Source organism: Sander lucioperca, chromosome 9, assembly GCF_008315115.2.
Source record: "Sander lucioperca isolate FBNREF2018 chromosome 9, SLUC_FBN_1.2, whole genome shotgun sequence".
NCBI classification, from domain to species: domain Eukaryota; kingdom Metazoa; phylum Chordata; class Actinopteri; order Perciformes; family Percidae; genus Sander; species Sander lucioperca.
The window spans coordinates 27450583-27472237 of NC_050181.1; the positions used below are offsets into that span (position 1 = coordinate 27450583).

The 21655-nt window shown below is 40.9% G+C and overlaps 2 protein-coding genes and 1 long non-coding RNA gene across 14 annotated transcripts in view; 1 reads left to right on the forward strand and 2 right to left on the reverse strand.

Annotated features, from left to right (window-relative positions):
- mark2b (MAP/microtubule affinity-regulating kinase 2b) overlaps positions 1–3235 on the reverse strand; it is a 58888-nt gene extending 55653 nt beyond the window's left edge. For 8 of the 12 annotated variants that reach the window (XM_036005719.1, XM_036005723.1, XM_036005726.1 and 5 more), the window contains exon 1: positions 2004–3235. In XM_036005719.1, coding sequence (XP_035861612.1) covers positions 2004–2054 — 51 coding nt within the window. In that variant the 5' untranslated portion in view covers positions 2055–3235. The remainder of the gene's footprint in view (positions 1–2003) is intronic. The other 4 variants (XM_036005721.1, XM_036005717.1, XM_036005725.1 and 1 more) reach the window with 1 other exon arrangement.
- Positions 1796–21560, forward strand: LOC118495957. Its single transcript, XR_004898419.1, has 3 exons — positions 1796–1808; positions 9118–9120; positions 21433–21560. It is a non-coding gene; the product is annotated as an uncharacterized LOC118495957 (long non-coding RNA).
- Positions 4800–16085, reverse strand: LOC116042259 (kelch repeat-containing protein). Its single transcript, XM_031288373.2, has 14 exons — positions 15823–16085; positions 15356–15517; positions 15181–15262; positions 14802–14858; positions 14112–14343; positions 13818–13916; positions 12925–13056; positions 12605–12792; positions 12322–12518; positions 12109–12203; positions 11937–11991; positions 11694–11791; positions 11025–11359; positions 4800–4812 (listed from the first exon to the last, which is right to left on the reverse strand). Exons 1-13 carry the CDS (start codon positions 15882–15884, stop codon positions 11121–11123), a joined length of 1698 nt encoding a protein of 565 aa, XP_031144233.2. The 5' UTR covers positions 15885–16085; the 3' UTR covers positions 4800–4812; positions 11025–11120.
- Positions 21561–21655: the final 95 nt, after the last annotated feature.

Here is a 21655-nt window from a genome sequence, read left to right on the forward strand (position 1 = left end):
TGTGTACTTATTTGCCTACACAGCAGTCTGGCTGTCGATCTGCTTTCCTATAAACTGTAAGGGAACCAGTGATCCACCGTGTGAGACAAGCCAGCACACACACACACGCAGTGAGATCATGGTATCAACAGACATCTTCTGTCAGCAATTTATTTGTACAAGACGCCAAGACAGACAAAATCTTTGAACCTTTGAGTCTCCAACACAAAGAGGTTTCCCTATTGGCTGTTAAGAGCAGCTCTGGAGTCTGGTTGGCTGTGCAGCTGCAATTCACACACCTGGGTTGGGCTTTCAATGTTTCAGGGAGAAAACTGTTTGACAGGAGGGTGCAGCTCTTGGGATAGAAACATTTAATAATGCTCCCCTTATTTATGATGTTATATTTATTTAATAGCCACGTTTTATTCATTTTTGTAGGTTATAACAAATGGATTTTTTCATGTGTACATTTGCTCTATTTATGTTGCTACACTCAAAGCTACTGACCAACTGCCAAAACAATCCATCACGCCGCAGCTACATTCATATACCTATAGATGCTCAAGCAACCCAAATATAGAAATGGGTTTAGCTTCACACACATGCTGACATCATCCACTGGCTACTCTGTCAACATGTAGACACACAAATGTTTCTATCCAACGGCAAAGAGAGTTTTTTATTTTATTTTTTATTTTTTTTAACTTTAATGGTTTTCATGCGAGTGTGTGCAGCTTTTTCATAATTACAATAAATCTCCAGAATAAACTGTCAACAAGATAAAGACAGATTGTGTCCTGGAAGCTAGGGCTTTGTTCCGGCCTTCTAATGATTTACAGAGCACAGCCAAGGGGTTTCTTTGTCTTTTACATATTTAAGCACACTACCAGAGTGGTTCTCTACTCTGAACTGAATGGAAACATGTGTACTTTTTGAATCTCCAGCTCTCAAAATCATTTGGAATTGTGATACATGTATTAATGGTATGGTTTCTATGGTGTGTTTAGAAGCCCTCTGGCCTCTGCATAAGGCTCAGTAGATTTATTGTCTGGGAGTGCCTTCAATCACCTGCACCCAGAAATGTCAATTCCAATTTAACATCTGGGAGACAACTTTAACAATACCTCTCAATTTAAATCTACATCTGCTCCAGTAATTGATGTACAATTTATTTAACAATCAATGAACGATCCATCTAGTTTATTACAAGTTTGCATTACCACCAAAAACTTTGAAAGCCCGTTTTCTTTTATCACACAGACACCAATTCGTCTTCTTTTTGGCAAGGACAACCAGCAAGTACTTACAGCTTTGTGATATACACAAGGTTCCCATGTCAAGATTGTCCTGCACAAACACAACACAACTTTGTCTTTCAAGAGACCATCACTAGAGGGAATTTTAAGGCCATGCTTGCACTAAATAAGTCGCAAATCAATGTTGTATATTAAAAAAAAGAACACATTTCGTATTAAGCCTCCAACAAAAGTCAACATTCTTCTCTCTAAAGAAAACGGAATTTCTCAAACCCCACTTGATTGTTTTGACACTTCACAATGGATTATCATTGTTTCCAATGGCAAAGGGTGCATAAAGAACACTTGTCACACATGTACTATGGTGAAATAATAATGCATAGGGCTGATTTGCTGATGCTGGGCTTCTGTACTGTCAACTCTATAGCATTCACGTGGAACTAACTGGGTTGTCTGTACTGCAACAGGTCAAAGTACTGAAAAGTGAAGTAGGAGGACATGCCCTAACACACAGACTAAACAGAAACCTAAATTTATTCTTCTACTCTGCAAAGAGTGGGAAATCCAGTGTGAGTGCGTAGGCAAGCTGGTGAATCACTGCTGTGTGGCAAAGACAACAGAGACAGAGAAAAAGCAAAGAGACAACCAGAGACTGTGGAAGGCCAAACAGGGCCTCTCACCACAGCAGATACAAATTTCACACTAAGGTAGATGTATGGGTAAATATCAACTATACCATTAAATTGGAGGATTATCTTAGATTCTTACCTGCCCGGTCGAATTTTCAATGACTTGCACCAGTGGGGTCCTTGTTGACATTTTTGAAAGACTTGAAGTTGCCAAAAAGGGGAAAGGAACAGTGAAACAAAAACGATTCTTTAGTGTCTTTTGTGCATTTAAAATCTGGCTAGCTTATGGTAGAGGAAAAATCCAGTTCCAGATGGCCAGTGCTAGCCAGCTAGCAGCACGACAGATAGCCCGTGAATCAACAAGTTGAATCCCACATCAGCGGCTAGCCGAGTTAGCTAGCTAGCTAGAAACTAGCTAGCAGCAACCGTACGTCCCATGTTTGTCAACAAGCATAAAACAGGAAAAAGCTAAATGTCTTCTTTAGCTTCGGTCTTTGTGTGAACACATCCAGTTCCCAATTAGCATTTATCAGTGTCGATGGTGAGCAGTGAGTTACCAACCTGATGCTCGGGCGTTTTGGCCAGCTAGCTACTTGGGTTAGCTTGAGGAAAAGTTGTGGCAATGGTTGTATTGAACAAGACAAGGTTCAATTAGGTGGCTAGCATGCTAACCTGTAAGGTTGCTAACTAACGTCTGACTTTAACAACGCAGTGTCGACGCCTGTTTCTCTTTTTTTCTGTGGCACAGATGTTTCCTTTCAGGTTTGAAACCAGGTCCGGGGTCTACAAAACTTTCAGGCCAAAGTTATTCCCGGCGAGGTCTCGACCTTTTCAACTCACACAAAACAATTCAAAATGTTCCCAGCGAGATATCCAGGGTAGGGTACCCTAAAATAAAAGCAGCACCATGTAAAATGGTCACATGGCAGGTGAAAAACACGAATTAATCTGTTGCGCAAGCCAGTATTAGCCCATGTAGCTAATTCAGTGTTTTTTCGAAGCAAGCTCGCTAGTTTGCTGATCCTCCTGCGGCCACAGAGCAACCCGCAAAACTCAAAATCCACGGAAATCACCGGCGCTCTTCCTTGTGCTGCGTGATTGGAATAAGGTCGTCCAACAGTGCTGCACTGCAGTGTTCGTCCCGTCGGTACACCGACTGCTATTATCCCCAAGACCAGCCGACGGAAGACAGATTTATCAAGTTGTAAAATCCATTATCGGTAAACGGGGGTTTTCTTGTTAAGGAGGTGCGTGTCACGGGCGACAGGGGGAGAGAGCCGAAGAGCTGCGCCCGATTGCAGTCTATGCGCACGATCCTGCCCTGATACCGGAACAAGCTCGCGGCAACATGGCTGCTTGCACCACCACGACTGAAAGGATTGGGGAGGGAGGGAGGGGGTTCGTTGTGCGTTCGGCTCTACTCGTCTTTTTCCGATCTTTACCGGTAACCGCGACTCTTCCAGGCTGGTAAATGGCAGGTGCAGGAGATTGTGTATGTAGCTCAATGAAGACAGAACCCCAGATCCCCGGGGGCCCCAAAAGCCCCACATTCACATTTGTGTCAGTTGCTTTTTTGGTTATTTGATTACTTGCAAATTTGTTCAACTTAAGTACAATATGATCTGGGTCCTTAATTATATATATATCTTGTGGCCCTGTGTCCAAATCTATAGTTCTACATTTTTGCCCCGGGGTCGACAAACAATTTGTGAATGCATTAATGTTTATAATAAAAACAACTGTTACTGTATTAAATGTGACGGACTGATGTGACATGTGAATTACTAAAAATCAACACAGATGTAAAAATGTAACTATTTAACTGTTTGTAATTAATTGTTTGTATAGCATTGCCGTTATAGTATAGAGATAGAGAGATATATAGAGACAGCCAACTTCGTGTTTTTTTTTTTTTTTGGCATTCATTCATTAAGCCAGTGTTACACCACAGTACGAAATTATAGAAACAACAGAATACACAGAAAACTTTAACCCTGAAGCCTAAATTTGGCAAACCGGGCATGGCTTGTTATTTCTTACTATGAAATAATAATGTATTTTACTAGTACATGAAGTGTAACACAAATTCACTTTTCAATTTAGATTAAAACAATAAAAAAACAAGACATTTTAAATAAAATAATACACATTTTTTTAAACTTTCAAGTATCTATGGTATTTACTGTTTATAGTTTTGATTCTTTGCCCACTTTTTCAGTTTTCCCAAGGTGGTTATCTTTTCAGATATTCATTGCTGATTAGTCAAAGTGTTACTGTCCTATATTAGAGCAGCTCACCAATGAGGTTGTAGTGAAAACAGTGCCTTGCTCACAGGCAGGGTGACATTTGCTGGCACTGGAGATCCTCTGGTTGAAGGGTAGTTTAATCATTACTCCATAAAATCCTTCTTTCGTTAGCTGCAGAATTTTAGTGGAAAATATATATTTCTTCTCCATTATCCCCATAATTTTTATCTGAATGAGGCCATAGTCCATTATTTAACTATACTCTGATGTGGTTGATAATATGCCTTCATTGCAATCACAGCTGTAGAAATAAAGTGTAATTTGTATTTCTATGTACTCACAAATGTGACTGTGAGATGCTGACAGCTGGCAGAGACATTTTCAAGTTACTTAGCAACAGCCATGGACTGACGAAGATAATATGGCTGCCATTGGAAGTGGTGATGTGTGAACTCAGTCAATCAGGAGGTCTGCAGAGACTAGCCACAATACCAAATATTCGCCATTCGCACAATGCAAGGATGTTATGTACAAAATAAAAAAAAAGAAATCAGGAAATGAAGGGGTATGAGAGGCTTGTTAGTAATGACTGGGAGAGCATCCAACTGGCAGGATTTCCCCATGAATCAAGGGGAAAATCACATCCCTGATGATGGAAGGAGTGTACATAGGGGTACATACACTGTTACAGGAAACAAACACCTTGGGTTTCAGTGCAAAAAAGTGTAGCCTAGTTACTGTACCAGAGGGAATCACCGGGCCTTTTTTTTTTTGCAACTTATCAATCAGTATACACTCAAACCAATCCAAGAGACTTGGCAGAATATGTCCTCTTTTTCTGTTTCAGCGTATTGGAGCATGTCCAATTTGACAGTGGAACACAGGAGAGCGGATGACACCCGCACTCTGTATTTAGTGACCAGTGCTTTGTGGAAAATGTGAAATTAGAATGTTCACAAAACGATATACCACATGAACTCAATGACTCTGTTTTTTTTTTTTTACAGATTTTACAGGAGCTGTTTAGGTAAAAGTCTAGTTTGTTGCTGGGAAGAACATGCTAAAGTGTCGCCATCTGCAGGATGCCTGAATATATTACAGAGTATCTATCTAAATAAAACATACAGTATATCCCTCAGCCTATCCTTAGACAATTTCCTGCTGTGTGTCCCATAAATATTTGTGTGAAAATTCATTTTTTGGCTGCCATATTTTTGCAGAAGAAATAACACTCTTGAGTAGGAGGTTGAACTGTAGTCTGTTAATTGCAGCTGATTTGGGAGTCTCATTGGATGAACATTAAAAAAAAAACACTCAGCCTTTTTATCTCCAGTCTCCTATTTCACAGTGCCAACAGTATCTGGCCAGATTGAGGCTTTAATGACAGTTGTTTTTAATAGTTAGCCAATCATTTTCTCTGGCATCCTATACACATCACCAGACTGTTAATACATCACCATCAGGCTGTCTCTCCGGCCTTTTCGCATTTCAGTTTATCTCGACAAGAGTCTAGGAAACTCGGTGGCACTATGCAGATCTTCATTATTCTTTATTCTCTATTATGTTGTCACATGTATGATTCAAATGCATTGGAGCACCCAGCTGTTACCAGTGATTCCACTTTCAGTAAGCCAGTTATTGAACAAAGTTGGGGAGAAATTAAAGCAATTCTTAAAGAATTATACACAATTTCTTTTCTGATTTACAAAAAAAAAAAAAATGTGTGGCGACATATAGTCTAATAATAAAGGCATATTACTCACAAACTCACCAGTCAGACCTTTTTTGTGTTTAAAGAGAATTACTTTTGGGCGCCTGGGTAGCTTCCCAAAAAATAATCTTTAAAAAAAAAAAAGAATTACTTTCTGGGGAGTCCACATAGAGCTTGATGACATATCCATCTTATTTCTGCAGTGTCAACTTTCTTACTTTATTTAGTCACCAATAAAAGTGACTTACAATTGAATTGTGATCATGGCAGTTCATATTTGGAGTTGAACCTACTGTAATTGCATGTATTTGTAGATGTACATTAGTGGTGGGTAATATGGAGAGAAAAAAATCCTCTATCACGGTATATGTCCTTTTCTCTCAAACTAACACATTACATCATGTTATATACATAAGATATTTTCTGGATAATCAATTAAAAGCTGTGTCAATGCCTAACAAATTAAAGTACTTTATCACATTGAGGCAAAAATCATTGAAAGGCTCAACACACAATTATTCAGTCTAATTAAACTTCTGCTCGGGTTGAAGGTGGGTGGAGCTGTGTGCGATTTACATCATGTCACTAAACCTGATGAACCAATGAGAATGATGAAGGTGTAACCTCTCCCACCCTAACAGGTGCAACACAACTAATCAGAGGGTCAGACAGGTCTTATCAGATAAATCAAGTGAAAACACCTCATATTTAGCCACGATCATTGATTTGCAACAATTGTTTCTCCGAACAACCTTCAGTGAGTAGTAGATTTATTGTCACAATAACCAATGAACTGTCAGCTACAACAGGCTGACTGTACAGGACTCCCATCACCCGGAGTCAGCTCTAACACCTGAACGCCACTTGCTGCTGTTGGCGAGTTAAAGTTAGCAGAGAAGTCAAAATAGAGATGGAAAATGATAACACATGGTTAAAATGTCTACCTTCTGTAACAGTACAAGTACCAAACAAGACACCAAGCCTGAACATCAATCATTCAAGGATCAATATGTCTGGTATGAAGATAATAGTGTACAGTATATGATTAATGCTCTGACAGGGCTGTCAGACAAAATGGGTGGGAACCAGAGACTTAATATCAATGGACAAAGCATCCGGTTCGACGAAGTGCTGCAAATGCGGAAGTGCCTTAAACCTGCATTCTATCTGAATTTCAGCAGGGGGCGACACGTGCGGTTGCAAAAGGAGTTCGGTTTCTGTAGAAGTCTATGAGAAAGTGACCTACTTCTCACTTAATTTATTACCTCAGTAAACATTTTCATAATGAGTTTATGGTCTCAATCGTTAATTTTAAGTCTTCTGCAATACAGAATGATGTTCATTTTTTGAATTATGGTCTCGTTGATTTTAAAATTGGCGATAAAGCAGGGGGTGTTTTAGGGCGTGACACCCCCTGCGTCACATCCGCAACCAGGATGGCTGCGCCTGTAACGGCAAACTCGACGACGGATAGCAGATCTCCACAAACCAATGGGTGACGTCACACATGCACTGTCCATTAATATTATACATTCTATGGTGGGAACCACTGCTTTAGGCCAACATTGCATAATATTGCTGACACCATCAATAAGGAGCACTTTGCCCTGATATAGCTGGTCTAGATCATTCAGTGCTGATATAAAATTGCACCGTAACCTATTGAGACAAAATGTACAGCCATCGGCCATTATTATAGAAGAGGACACAAACAAAAATATTTGTACACTCACAGAAATGAGTGAGAATATCCGTACTTAACCTGACAATTTAGTAGGTGCTGACTCACAGCGTGGGCAAACTTAGTTGTAAGAAGCAAGGCCAAAAACAGGCTGAATCTGTAAAGACTGTGCTACAATCACAATTAGTGATAACATGATGTACTTAAGATAACTGAAATCTCAAAAAAGTCAAAGTAATGAAGACTTGTTTTGTTGCCCATTAAGAGCATTAAATATTTTATGATTCGCAGTGAAAGAATCAAGTAGAAAAGTATAAGTCTTTGAAGGGAAATGTGGAAACTGATTTGTTTTCGATGGAACTTTTTAGGAAGCCAGGCTTTCCTTTGTATCACCAGAGGAAATGCCACGGAGTGGGTGAAACCAGGTTCATGGCCTGCAACAGATTTGTTAGTCTGTTTTTAGTAAGATACCAACGTTGTTGAATCATTTGCCACAACAAAGCAGCAAGTACCATCTGTCTTGTGAGGTTTTAATGTCAAGTTTTTATGCCATCTTTATTTGGGGTCCCCTGCCTCTGCTCTTGAGGACTCCCTCTGCATGACAATGATCAGGATGATCGACATCTTTATCGTCACACAACACTGCAGTGAAGTGCGTACCATTCATGGAGTGATGACTTCCTCTGTAAATCAACAGATGCTTATAAAAAAAAAAAAAACTGAACATCTACCTATAATCTGTCTCAGAGCATGGTCTATTTTCACTAGGATTAGAACCAGATTGCATACTTCTTTCCAGGAAACCTTTGGAGGAAATCACAGACCTGTAGGAGTCAAATTCATATTTATATTATTGTGCGAGTGGTCAAATTTAACCATATCGAGTCCCCCACAGTGCAATTTGTTTTTTGTTTTATTATAAATTGTGCAACTTCTTAACCCCCTTACTTTATTTGTTATTAATGTCTCAATAATAGTTTATATTTAGTTTTTTCATGCCACATTTTGTGTATAGCAGACATTCTTTATGCATTCTACTACTTTAAAGTTACTTATATAATATATGTATCGGTTCTTGTGCTTTTGCTGCTGTGGCGCTTCAAGTGGGATCAATAAAGTTGATCTGATGTTATGTTTTTTTTTAGAATGTAATTACCCACTCAGTTTATATAAGGATTTCTGCTCTGGGGGATGAACAAACATAGAAACATTTACGCGTAAACCTCCCGTCACCAAAACTGGCTGTATAATCCAATGAATATATTAAAGTTTTAAAAAAAAAACAGCCACATTCATGACATCATTATCAGCTGTTCAGCAGAAAGGAAGATAATCCCTCTCGGGCTCCACTAATATTTTATTAAAATGTCTCCATTTAGCTCTGGCTATTGAAGATAGCATCAGTGTTACTCTAGTCTGACATTAGTTCATGTTAGTGTTGAGTTGCCGGGCTAACAGGGTTGTTATTAGGTGCTTTCCGACCGGATAGTACTTGTACTTTTTAGAGGAAAAGTACACTTCTAAGCAGTTCTAAGAACTACTCTCCCCCAAAATCTTTTTTCCCGTTTGCATTCCCACTGGCCAAGTGGCCATAGGGACTGGTAGGAGGGATAAGGGAGTGATGCAAGCACGGCAACGGTCTTTATAGCATTGTCACTAGACCTTAGCGCCACATACAACAACAAATGATGCTAATACTTGTGCACTTTTCCTATATTAAATGCACGTCCATTCTCATAGTAATTCACGTAATGTTTTGCTCAACACAGACGGGGCTTTATTATACTCGGAACAGACCCCGCCTCTGCTTGCTGCGCTGTGGACGTGTGTGTGTGACTGTGTGTGTGTGTGTGTGTGTGTGTGTGTGTGACTGTGTGTGTGTGAGTGACGGCCGGTGAGCCGCAGGATACGCTTGTGGAGTTTAACTCCAAAAAGACAGTTAACCACAGGTTCCCGTTAATCTTATGACGGACATGTGTTGTGATATTCAAACAAACAAACCGTCAACGGCAAAATAAAAGCCTCTTATTTACGAGAGCGGTCTGAGAGACCTCCAGCTTACCGCGAGGTGTCTGAGCATGACTGGCCGAGCGACGAGCTAGAGGCCGGGGCAGGCGCTTGCTGGCTGTCGCCTCACTTCATGGAGCTTCTCAACTCCAAAAACTTTGAACCAAATTGTCAATTCGGCATCAATTTTCGCAAGACTGCCTATATCCAAAATCTAAACAATTAATTTCTCGCCTAAAACGTTGTCAGAAGTGAATTTAAAGATGAATAAGATGGTGAAAATTGTTAAAAATGTCCCGTTGTTGGTTGTTGCTCTGTCTGCAAGTTCCGAGTTGGCAGCGGGCGTGACTTATAAGTTCGACCAATCAAGTACACCTGGGAAAAGGGAAAAGGGAAAAGACCCTCCTCTGAAGTAGGAGCTAAAAAAAGTACGCTACTGAGGCCAGAGGAAGTTAAAAGTCCCCAAATTTTTCCTGTTGGAACACGACGAAAAAGGTGTTCTAGGAACGTTTAGTTCTAAGAACTGCAAAAATCCCTCAGGTCGGAAAGCCCCTATTAATGGACCTTTTTTTGTTTAAGGTGTCAAACCTCATTTAAATGACATCATTTGGACACTACTTGGTATAAAGTCTTATGTCAGACTAAAACAGTGGGTTCACTATTCTGCAAATGGAAAAGCTAGTTGAAGTTGGGTTTAACTGTCTACATCTCTGCACATGTCAACTTAAAAAGGAAGAGTATGCTTAAAATACAGTGTAGAAAATCAAATGTTTATTATTAGGTAAAGAAAGAAGCCAAGTGCAAATGCACAGGAACATGAAGTGAGATTTTGGAAATGATGACATGTTTTTGAGCCTGACAGAGTTAATGCACGTGCAGCTATCCAGAGGAAACAATATCCCACATACCAAGGCTTCTAAAAGCCCCAATTATTCATTAGTAAAAGAAATGACAGTTAAATGTATCAGAAACAAAAATATACATTTGACCTGAGGAACAAGTTGAAAAGCTTTAAACTATGTACATAAAACATTTGATTCATGTCCTTGATGACTAAAATATTTTTTTAAATGTTTGTTTAAACCAACATCATTGCTCCGCCTGGCTTACCGGCTGTACAGTTTCAGGTCTAACCATCCAGGCACGTCAGGCATTCTCCTCCCCTTCCGCTATCTATTTTGCAAGGGCACTGTCGCTGTATCTGGTGATTAGCACCGCCTAAGGCGATTGGTTTAAAGAAATAAACAGGTCAAGAGTGTTTTTCCCCCTATTTTAGAATGTTAACTCGTGCAGCCAGACCATACTCCAGCACTGACACAGTGCTATGGAGATAGATCTGGCAATGCAAGACTAATTAATTCGTTAAAAAAGTAGCTCTCATATTCCTGTTGTGCACTACATGGGAACAAAGCTTAACTTTTCAGATCTGTGTTCAAGAAATGCCTAAACCGTACACTTCCCAATTCCAACATCTTTAAAACCTTTAAAAAAAAAACTATAGACTATAAACTAGACAAACTATAGGAATATAAATAATAAAGGATCTGTGGGGGTGTTAAAATGGCTTCACAAGCAGTCAGGGAGTGAGGATTCACCTCTGACTCACTCTCTTTAAATAGCAGCGAGCAGATCCTCCACGGCGACAGTCGTCAGGTCGGAGTAGAAGTTGCCCTCGTTGTCTCCGCCTCCGAACACCAGCAGGCGTCTGCTGACGGAGCCTGCGTCCATATCCACGTCTTCATCCTTCCCTGAGAAACGCCGGTGGCCGTCTGTCTCCATGGTGATGATGGAGTGCCCCGCCCTGGGGATGGAGAGCTGAGGGAGCGTCACCTCCGTCCAGCTGTTGGTGTCTGAGCCAATGAAACAAAGACAAAAGGGATGAGGTTAATACTGTAAAATGTATAATGTCACGAGTATAATAATGTCATACTTTGCTGTAATTAGAGCTGCAACGGGTGAGCTGATTAATTGATAAGACAATCGGCAGAAAATGAGACAGGCATTCTGGATTGTCTTTTGCTTAAAACAAGAGACAAGTCTTGGATGTACTTTAATATATTTATGTTAACCAATGCTTCTAAGGGTCAACAAGGCTTCTTCCAGAGTTGTACGTTGTATGTAAGTGTGTGTGTGTGTGTGTGTGTGTGTGTGTGTGTGTGTGTGTAATTGTGAGCTGCCTCTAACCTATATCAAAGATGAAGGTGTCATTGAGAGCGTTGTTTCCGTTGTAACCTCCGTGGATCAAGAACTTTGTATCTGAGAGCACAGCGCTGCCATGCCAGCTGTAACACACACACACACACACACACACACACACACACACACACACACACACACATTAAATAACACAGAAAAGCGCTGCAAAGTACTGAGGTACAATATCCAGACCAGTTTAAGCTAGGTGTGTTTGGGTGTTTAGTTGTGTACCTTCGTGGAGAGGGGGCTTTCCCAGTTGTTTTCACAGCAGAAAACTCCATCAGACCTAAGAAACACATTATTTTATTTTAATAATGCATGCAGTGTATTTAACACCTTTATCCATATATATGTGCCTTGTGTGGGTGTGTGCGTGTGTGTGTACAGTTTGTGTGTGGCTTACCGAGGTCCAACATGTACATGTCATTGTAGCAGACAGGAGTGTCCCATCCACCAAATACATAGATCTTCCTCTCCTGTATCACACACGCAGAGTGGCTGGAAGTGAAACAAAGAGGGAGGATAAGACAGGGACAAAATGAAGTGATTAAATGTGTGTGATAAAAGGACTGCCAGCCAGACGTGCTGAGATGACATTTGGATCAAACCATCTTACCCTGAGCGGGGGGATGGCTTGTCGCCAGTTACAATAGGCTGGTACCAGATGGAGAGGTGGGGATCGAAGATATACAGCGAGTCACTGCAGCCGTCTGGCTCTGGGTTTGGACACGGAAACACTCCTCCCAGCACAAACAGCTCGCCCCGAAACATACTGCAGCTGTGGTAGGCCAGAGGAGGGACCTTGCCTTGAGCCTGGAGGAGACGAGAGAGGGGAGGAGGACATGAAGAAAGAGCACAAGCAGCAAAAATGGTATTGGGGGGAGAGAGAGAACACACACCTCCACCATGGTCCACTTCCAGCTCTGTGTGTCCAGGATGTGAACGTCGTTGAACCACTTCTTGTTCTTAGAGCCTCCAAACACAAAGATCCGCTGTGAGTCCGGGTCGTAGACGGCTGTGTGGCCGATCCTGGCCTCGGGTGTCGGACCCTCTGCCAGAGTCTCCGCTGCAAACCACGACATGTCCTCTGTTGGACACAGATGAGGACACTCTGAAGTGGATCCACCAATATTAAAATCCCCTTGAACACATTTTTCACTGGAGCCTTATATGAAACAGAGAATAAGAAAGAATTGATTGTTGTTTATGACTGACAGACCTGTGCAGAGCTTCCACATGGGATCTTTGCAGAACTGCATCCTGGATCCCTGGCCTCCAATCAGAATAGCTGTCAGAGCATCGATGGGACACAGAGTCTGACCCCAGCGACCTGACGGGCTGACCAATGGGGCTGCAGGACAACCAGAGATTTGTTATTACACGAGTTGAAGTCTCACAAACATCTCACACACACACACAACCTCAGGACAGACGTCAAAATGTCAACACAGGCCAACATCAAACGAAGTTTGAACGTTTCAGAGACCTCTAACAACAAGGCCTTATATGCCCATAGTGAAGACTGAAGGCCTCAATTAAGCATTATAGATATGAAGAGGTGGCCTGGGAGGAGGCCTCGGGGAAGACCCAGGACTAGGTGGAGGGATTATATCTCCAACCTGGCCTGGGAACGCCTCGGGATCCCCCAGTCGGAGCTGATTAATGTGGCTCGGGAAAGGGAAGTTTGGGGTCCCTTGCTGGAGCTGCTACCCCCGCGACCCGTTACCGGATAAGCGGAAGAAGATGGATATGAAGAGGTGCTGAGAGGACACAACCATGCTAACTGTATCCCCCTGTTCCGGGTCTTTATGCTAAGCTTAGCGTCTCCTAGTTCCAGTTTCATATATGAAAGACAAATATGAGAGTGAAATTGAGCTTTGTGTCTAACTGTTGCCAAATAGGGGAATAAGGGTATTTTCCGACAGTGCCCAGGTTGTTGTAACCTACAAATACCTGTGTGCACCATGGCCTGTCTAAGTTTCTGTATACAGAAAACATATTCCTGTGACCTCAGGTGGACAATGCGCATCAGTGTACTAAAAAGGTGAATAAATACTACAAGAAGCAAAGATAGAAAAAAAAACTAAAAATGGATTGTATGCACAAACTCACCAGTCTGTGTGGGAGTCTTGGCCTGCTTACTCTTTGTCCTGGCTGCACTCTGAGGAGGCGTTCTTCCCACAATCCCCTGCACCTGTCCTGCTCCATTAGCTGTGGAACGGAGATGAAGTGGAGGAGATGTGATAGAAGAAAGAGCGCACAAGGAAATGCTTTACTCCTCCACACCATGTACAGTATAAAGAGGATTTTTTTACTGAATTGGTACACAGTTATGGGAAGTCATGGATTTGACAATTATCAACAACATTATCAAGTTCTCCTTCCACAGCATGCTATATCTCTCACCTGTTCCCTTCACCTTTGCTGCATCTGCTCCACTACTGAACAGCTTCTGGCCCCCCTTGGTTTGACCTGTGGCCTTTCGCACAGGTGTGGTCTTCTCCACGGTGCCATTTGGACACACGTTCTCCTGTTGCCCACTCGTCGTCATCTTATTCTCGTCCCTGTCTTCCTCCGACACTCGCTCTCTCTTCCTCTTGCCGTTGAGCTCCCGGGCTGCGAGGGGAGCCACAATGTCCTGGGACGGTCAACAACCGGATGTCATTTATTATTTAGCAAAAAGTTATTGTTTAAAATATGATTCCAAGAGTAAACTGGAAAAGAGAGGCAAGCTGTAAGAGGCATTGTGCCAAATGTAGGAAAAAAATACAAAAGTAAGTAAACACTTACAAACGTTGTATTGACAAGTGTTAAGTATAATAATTAGATTTTTAAAATACGACTGTCTGATTTGGTACAACTATCTATAGCAAATGCACACACAGGCATTAAGACAAGTTTTTGATTGCATTCCATCTGTAAAACTCTTATCTCATGTAGCATTAAAGATGATTTTTTTACTGAATTTGGTACACAGTTAGGGGAAGTCATGGATTTGACATCAGGACAATTATCAGCTCTTGATATGGGATTTTGCTGTCTAAATGGCAGATTTCTGATACTAGTATTATAAAGTATATAATTCACACAGATTACCTTTGGTGTGTATTCCTTTACAGACAGGAGTTCCGTCTCTGACCAATCTGCTTTTACCTGACGGAAAAAAACACAATTATCCATAACTGAATCCTTGTGTAGGAACACACTTACAGATTTGATTTTATTTATAGTCAAGACACTAATTTGTCTACCATGATACATAAATAATGTCATTTTACCCCCAAACCGCTTTGATTAGACACTATAAAGGATATATTGCCTGATTGCCAAAGGAATACTGTGTTATATTTCCATACTTATACTCATGTGTCTTGGGTATTGCCATGAAACAAAATAACCACTTCTTATAGCTGTTTGTTTGACGACTCCCAGTACGCCATTTAGTCCCGAATCTTAGAGTTTACTCGATATTTACCAGGTTTCCTCCTTCCAGAGTGACATTCAGCGTGACGCTGTCCGTCCAGGTCTCCTCTTCCCACTGCTCCCATGACAGGCACCTGCAGGACACAAGATGTCCGTGTTGGTTACTCAATAAATCATTTAGGTTCAGATTTGGTGACAGTGGGAGACGGTATTTGCTTTTACTATACTTGTTATATGGAGTCAGTTTTCCAATAGTGATGGGGAACCGGTCAGCATCGTTGAGCTCAGCGTTGACGCAGATCCGCTCCCCCCACGGCCCGCTGCTGAACAGCACCACCTGGCGGACACTCGGGGGAACTGCAACAGACACCCTACACGAACCTTCAGCACTGACATGGGAAAAAAAACAAAGAAATAAGGGAATACTGGTCTCTCTTGCTATCCAGAATTACTAGGCTAGAGCAGGAAAAGTAGGTAAGAACGTTATCCTTCTCTTAACATTGCTGATTTGAAGAGGCGCCAATGGGAGCAACAGATAACTGCCTACAAAACCCGTAACGTTATTTAACAGCACTCGAGCTGCGGTTCAGATACATTAACGTTAAGGCTCACAGAAATAATGTGCCATGGTAATAAACTAATTAACGTTAACGCTACTGTTTAAAGTAATCGTTAATCGTAACGTTAACGTTACCTCAGCAGCCTTTGAGGCGGACAGTTTACTCCGAAAACCGCATATATTCCGAAATCTTCCATCTTTGTGTTGTCTTCCAGCAAAGCCGTTTATTGTCACAACTCTTTCTGCTATCGTATTTTATTTTGACATTATTTTAAATATCAAAACAACGATATCTTGTCTTATCTCCCTCTGTTCGACATCTCCCGCCACAGATATGTGTACAATATCTAAACTCCGCGCGAGTTCTTGGTAAGAGTATGAGCGCGTGTTTTGTTGTTGAGAATATCTGTACGGGTGGAGTCTGCGCTATATAATATAGAAGAGAACCAGAGCTCCGCCCATGCAGTACAAGCTGATACGACATCGAACACACTTCAGGCTGCAACAAACTGCAACTCACAAGGCTTAAGCCAATCAAAGACCTGCATTCAGCACCGCTGCCAGACGTAACAAAAGCTGCGTTCAAGAGCATGTCACCACTTTTTAAACCCTATGTATTCATACTAACTGCACTGCTTTGTTATTCTTTTATTATGTTTATTGTTTTTAATTTTAGCCTATTTTAATTTAATCTATTATTTTTTTTAAATTATATATCTATGTGTATTTCCTTGTTTCTTGTCTTAATATTTATATTATTTATATTATCTGTTATATTTATTTTACGTACATGTTGGCACTGGAAAAGGAGTTGCTTTTAATCTCATTGTACATGTGTATAGTGACAATAAAAAGCATTCTATTCTATTCTATTTTATTCAATAGTATTTCTTATGTAGATCACATTTTCTTGTTGCAAAGAAAATTAAAAAAGAAAAAAACAATATAGCTAATATATCACATCATCAAATGGCAGTATCATTGATTGGGATGGTTTACACATAATCAAGAAAGGGTTACCAATCTTGTAATCTATTATTAAATGTTAAAGGGCTGCTTCTTCGTTCAAACACCCGCACTTTATCAGGCCGAATGTGTTGCGACATGTGAAGTCATTCCGAGGTATAGCGGTCGAGGTAATTGCCTCAGGATACAGAAGCTGAGGATGAGGCATAACCTAGTTTTACACAGTATATGGTCATAACCACACAGCAGTAACCATCTGCTGGCAGGCACTTAAGGAGACTGTAAAATGTGCTTCTTGTCATCCTGTTGGAAAGAGGTTTAAATGTGCACAGTACAGTGGTGATAGAAGTAGCCTCAGATTATTTACTTAGGCCTAAGTAGAAATATAAATATCACAATGTAAAGATACTTTGTTACAATTTAAAGTTCTGTATTCAAAAATTAATCAGCCAAGTATTATCAGCCAAATGTACATAAAGCATCAAAAGTAAAAGTACTCATTATGCAGAATGCTCCCTTTCGAAATATTATACTATTATCCAGTATACTAAAGTAAATTGTTAGATTAGTATTCATGTATTCATGTATAAGTATTTCAGTATTGTTGCTAGTTAGGATGTAGTTTATTTTAACTGTAAACTGTGGTCATATAGCTACAGCCAGCTGCCACACCAATAAATACTGCCAGCCACAGCAATAGCATCACCCAAACTACAGAAATGGCTGTAGCTGCAGGAATGTACATGTCCACTTGTAGTGTGGCCGTAGCCTGTGGCTGGCTACAGTCAGTGTTCAGCTTTCCACCTTAATTGTAGTCAGATTTTTGTCTGGACACGCAGAATGCAAGGACCAACCCTATAAACTCAAAATTCTCCACAGAGTGAGTGATGAAATTAAACCATTGGTCGGAGTGAGTGTTGGTGTTTCCCCATTGGCTGTTGCCCTTTCAAAATGTATTGGTGTGACACAGGCTTTTACCTCCGCCATCGCCCATCAATCAGCCGATTAAAGTCCTAAATAAATGGTTTTTGTGGTTGTTGTTGCTGTACCCGTTTTAACTCTGTGTGTGTGTGTGTGTGTGTGTGTGTGTGTGTGTGTGTGTGTGTGTGTGTGTGTGTCTGTCTGTCTCTGTCGCTCTCTCTTCAGACAACTAAATGTGTGGGACAAGTAGGTCTATGCAATTTATTAAAAACCAATCACAAACAACAGTGATGTAGGCTATTTCTATACAAATACAATCATCATTCATTCATGTAGCATAGGCTGTTGACCACAGCTCTTCAGAATCATCTGTACCAGGCTTTCCTTTCTAGCTAAGACAAGACAAGTTACCTTGTCAGCCCGCTCTGCTTGATGTCTGTCTCGAGGTCCCTTCGCCAGTGTTCTTGGGCCGGTTTCTCCTTCTTGTGCCTTTGGGGTACTATCTAAGGGCCTGCCTGGTGCTTGTATTTGGTATTCCAGAGCGTTTGGCCAATCCATCCCAATCTTCTTCTCTTGATCTCTTCTTCCGCTGGTTGTTGGCCCATTCTCTGCCAGAGATCATTGTTGCTGATGCTAACTGGCTAGGGAATGCTCAAGATAAGCCTCAGGCAGCCGTGGATGAATGTTTGTACTTTCGTCATTGTGTTCTTGGTTGTCCTCCACGTCTCTGATCCCAAGAGTAGTACAGTATAGGTTTAATGGTAGATCTGTAGAGTCTAAGCTTAGTCCGCTGGCTGATTTCTTTGGAGCTCCAAATGTTCTTCAGCTGGATGAATGAAGCCCTTGTCTTGCCAATTCTGGCTCTGAAGCATCAATGACACTGCCTAAGCAAGTGAAGGCTTCTACTTCCTCAAGTGCTATTCCCTCCATGGTCACTGGGTCTTTGTGTGTTGTGTTGACCTCGATGTTTCCCTTGTTTTACCTTATTACTCTTGTCTTCTTCTGCATTTGGTGGCCACTGTGTGATAGCATAGCAAGGTTGGTGAAGTCTAGGTCATCTAGCTGTGTCGTGAGTGGCAACTGGACCCCGTTCCTCCTCTGTGCTATTGTGGTCTTCATTATCCAATCGATAACCAGGAGGAAGAGGAAAGGGGACAGTAAGCAGCCTTGTCCAACGCTGGATTTCATTTGGAAACTTTAAGTGGGCCATCCCTTCTTAGGAGTTCCTGATCATGTTGACCAAATTGTCTGGGATGCCCTATTGTCAGAGCAGTTTGTTTGTCGATAATCTGTCACTAAATCAATATAGTGGATGAGCAGGTTTAGATATTTCATCATGTAAAAATCTGAGGATTTGAAACTCCAGAACAGGGAGAGGGGCAGTAAAAAATCACAAGGGTTGGCAAGCAGGGTATGCATATTTTATCACTTATCATAATCAGCGTCTTCTATATCGAGAGCACTCGCAGAAAAAGACTTCAGTTCGTCCATGAACAAATGCTGCAGCTCCTCAAGACTAATACGTGAGGCTGTGGTTCATAATTGTCCTGGGGTAAACCTGAAGTAACATTAATTACACACTTCAGATGAGTAATCCAGAAGACCAAGTTGTTGAAAATAGCATGATTACATTGTTGAGTTCATTAGATTAAAGCAGTCCTCAATTATTTGTCATAAACGTATCTTAACCATGTCACATGATGCTACTTCAGTACACAACAAAATTACTGGGACAACTACAGATGAACATTAATATCCATATTCACATTATAAAAACCACCGCTGACTATCCCTAAATTTGACCACAATTAAGCAGATTGACCATACAAGGTCCAGCCATATACTAGGTTTAAACCTAATCTTGTTTTTGCACAAAACCACTCGAAAATGTTAAGAGCCCATCGTGGCTCATTTCTGTTTCAAATCAAACTTTAGTACACTTTGTTGTACAAACTATGTTGCCAGAGATAGTAGTTACCTGGATGTAACTCAAGCTCTATGAGTATGTGCGAAGCCTTCTAACCAATAGCCAATAGCAAAGCCGGTTAGAGGGAGGAGCACATACGAAATGAAAAGAAATAGTAGTTAGAGAGCACCGTCCTTTTTCTTGTTAGGAAACCTTTGGACTCGATGTCCTGACAGGCTGGAGTTTGTGCAGCCTCCACAAACACAATACTTTACCATGATAATGATAAATTGAAATACAAAAACTACAGAGACACACGATCGCTGGTTGTAAATACCAGCCAACTCCGCACTGAGCTAACGAGAGCCTGGCAAACAACTCCCTCTCATTACGTCAAATGACGCGACGTAGAAAGAAAAAAGCGCATATTAAAAACCGTTGAAAATCTGTCACTTTTTTTCTACTAAATTTGTGCCATTGTGTCTTGTAAAACTTCAAATCCTGCATGAACTATTTATATGGTATTTTCATACACGGTTATATATTCATTTTGTAAAAAATGTAACTTGCAATATGCCCTTTAAGTTGCCGTCTAAATGTATGTGTTAACACACTAAACTGGGTGCTGCCATGGTGAAAATATGAAGAAAATAAAACCTCTCAGGTTTCAGTTTTAATTATTTATTATATTATTACTATTTCTCTGGTTGTACGAAATCAATCACGTTCTTATTTTAGGAGCAGAGATAATCTGGAAAGATACCAGATTGATGATGTTCTGCTCGCCTTATCAGATTGTGACCTTCTGTGCACACTGTGGTTTGCTGCCGAACTGACGCCAACAGGATGAAGATCTCTGCATTTCTTGATGCTCCTTGGCATTAAGGCACTTGAGGTGGTTTAGAGTAGGAGGATGCCTCCTGGATGTCGTCTTTTAATCACTAACATAGTTTTTACAGTCTGGGGCGTCTTCGTTTGGAGAGGTCAGTGCTGCTCTCATCTGTGGAGGTTTCCTTCCTCTTCTTCTGAGGCTCCTCCTGTTCTACGCTCTGCTCTTCCACAATGGGGAAGTAGCACAGCAGTGACAGTATCACTTGGCCCTCGTCCGTGTAGTCAGACACGCTGAACCAGCACTTCACCTCCTCCTCCTCTGCAGCAATGTAGACCGTGGACACCAGCCTGTTGTATGGCTGACCCTCCCACTCCAAAGGGAGAAAGTCATCCCTCCGGTCTGCTTTCAGAACCGCTGAGGAACTTTGTTTGGGTGGACTGGAGACTGCAGTCTGCCAGCAGGAGGCCTAGTGGGAGGAGTGAGCAACAAGGACAACATTAATATCTTAACTATTATCGCAGAATTAGATATATAGGCCTACACATATACATGTTAAACACACACATTTTTTTAATCTTATGTTGTGGAAGGTCAATTGATTGTCTATCAAAAACTGGACCACAATATCTCAATATGATTAGACTGTAATATTAAATTATCTTGCATTCCTACCTAAAGCCTGCAGTGGCCGTCATGACCTGTGCTGGCTTTGCCACTAAACGACAGCATAGATAATACAGACTTGTAAAAAAAAATGTTCTAGATTACATTATAACACTTACCAATAAGCTATCCATCTCCAGCAGCACCTTTTAGGCTAGAACTAGTCATATTTAACAAGTGAAAACACTTTAAATTAAGTGAAAAAAAATATGTGGACCTTTTTTTTTTGCTTTTTTTATCATTTCACAGCACAAAGGCAAGTTGGTTTTTCTGTGTATTGGCATTAGTGTGGTCTAGGGCACTCTTGAATTTAGATTTTACTTAAAAAACAAGCAGAAAGTACACAAGTATTGTGGAATGCCACAAAAGTTCTTAAGCACAATTTAAGATCAAATCTGTGTACACATGATTCATGCATGAGACCTATTTTTTTTTTTCTATACTACAGTATTTTCAGATCAGAACTTACTGATCATTTTATGGAGGCTGTATTAAATGACAGAACATGGCGGTGTCTCCTGTCATTAATATTGACCTAACAAACACGACCAAACAGTATGGGCTTATCAGGGTTCTTGTCCAGTGTGTATCAAATGTGACAAAAGACTGACAGAGAGCATTTGTCTTTAACATCTTTATTCTTCTTTTTTCATTATTTTTATTCGTATTGAAATTCATAC

Coding starts and splice junctions, on each gene's coding strand:
- LOC116042259 (XM_031288373.2), bottom strand. CDS start 15,884: ATGGAAGATTTCGGAATATATGCGGTTTTCGGAGTAAACTGTCCGCCT. Junction 15,263..15,355: donor AAACTGACTCCATATAACAA/GTATAGTAAAAG, acceptor TGTGTCCTGCAG/GTGCCTGTCATGGGAGCAGT. Junction 13,057..13,817: donor CAAGACTCCCACACAGACTG/GTGAGTTTGTGC, acceptor GTTGTCCTGCAG/CCCCATTGGTCAGCCCGTCA.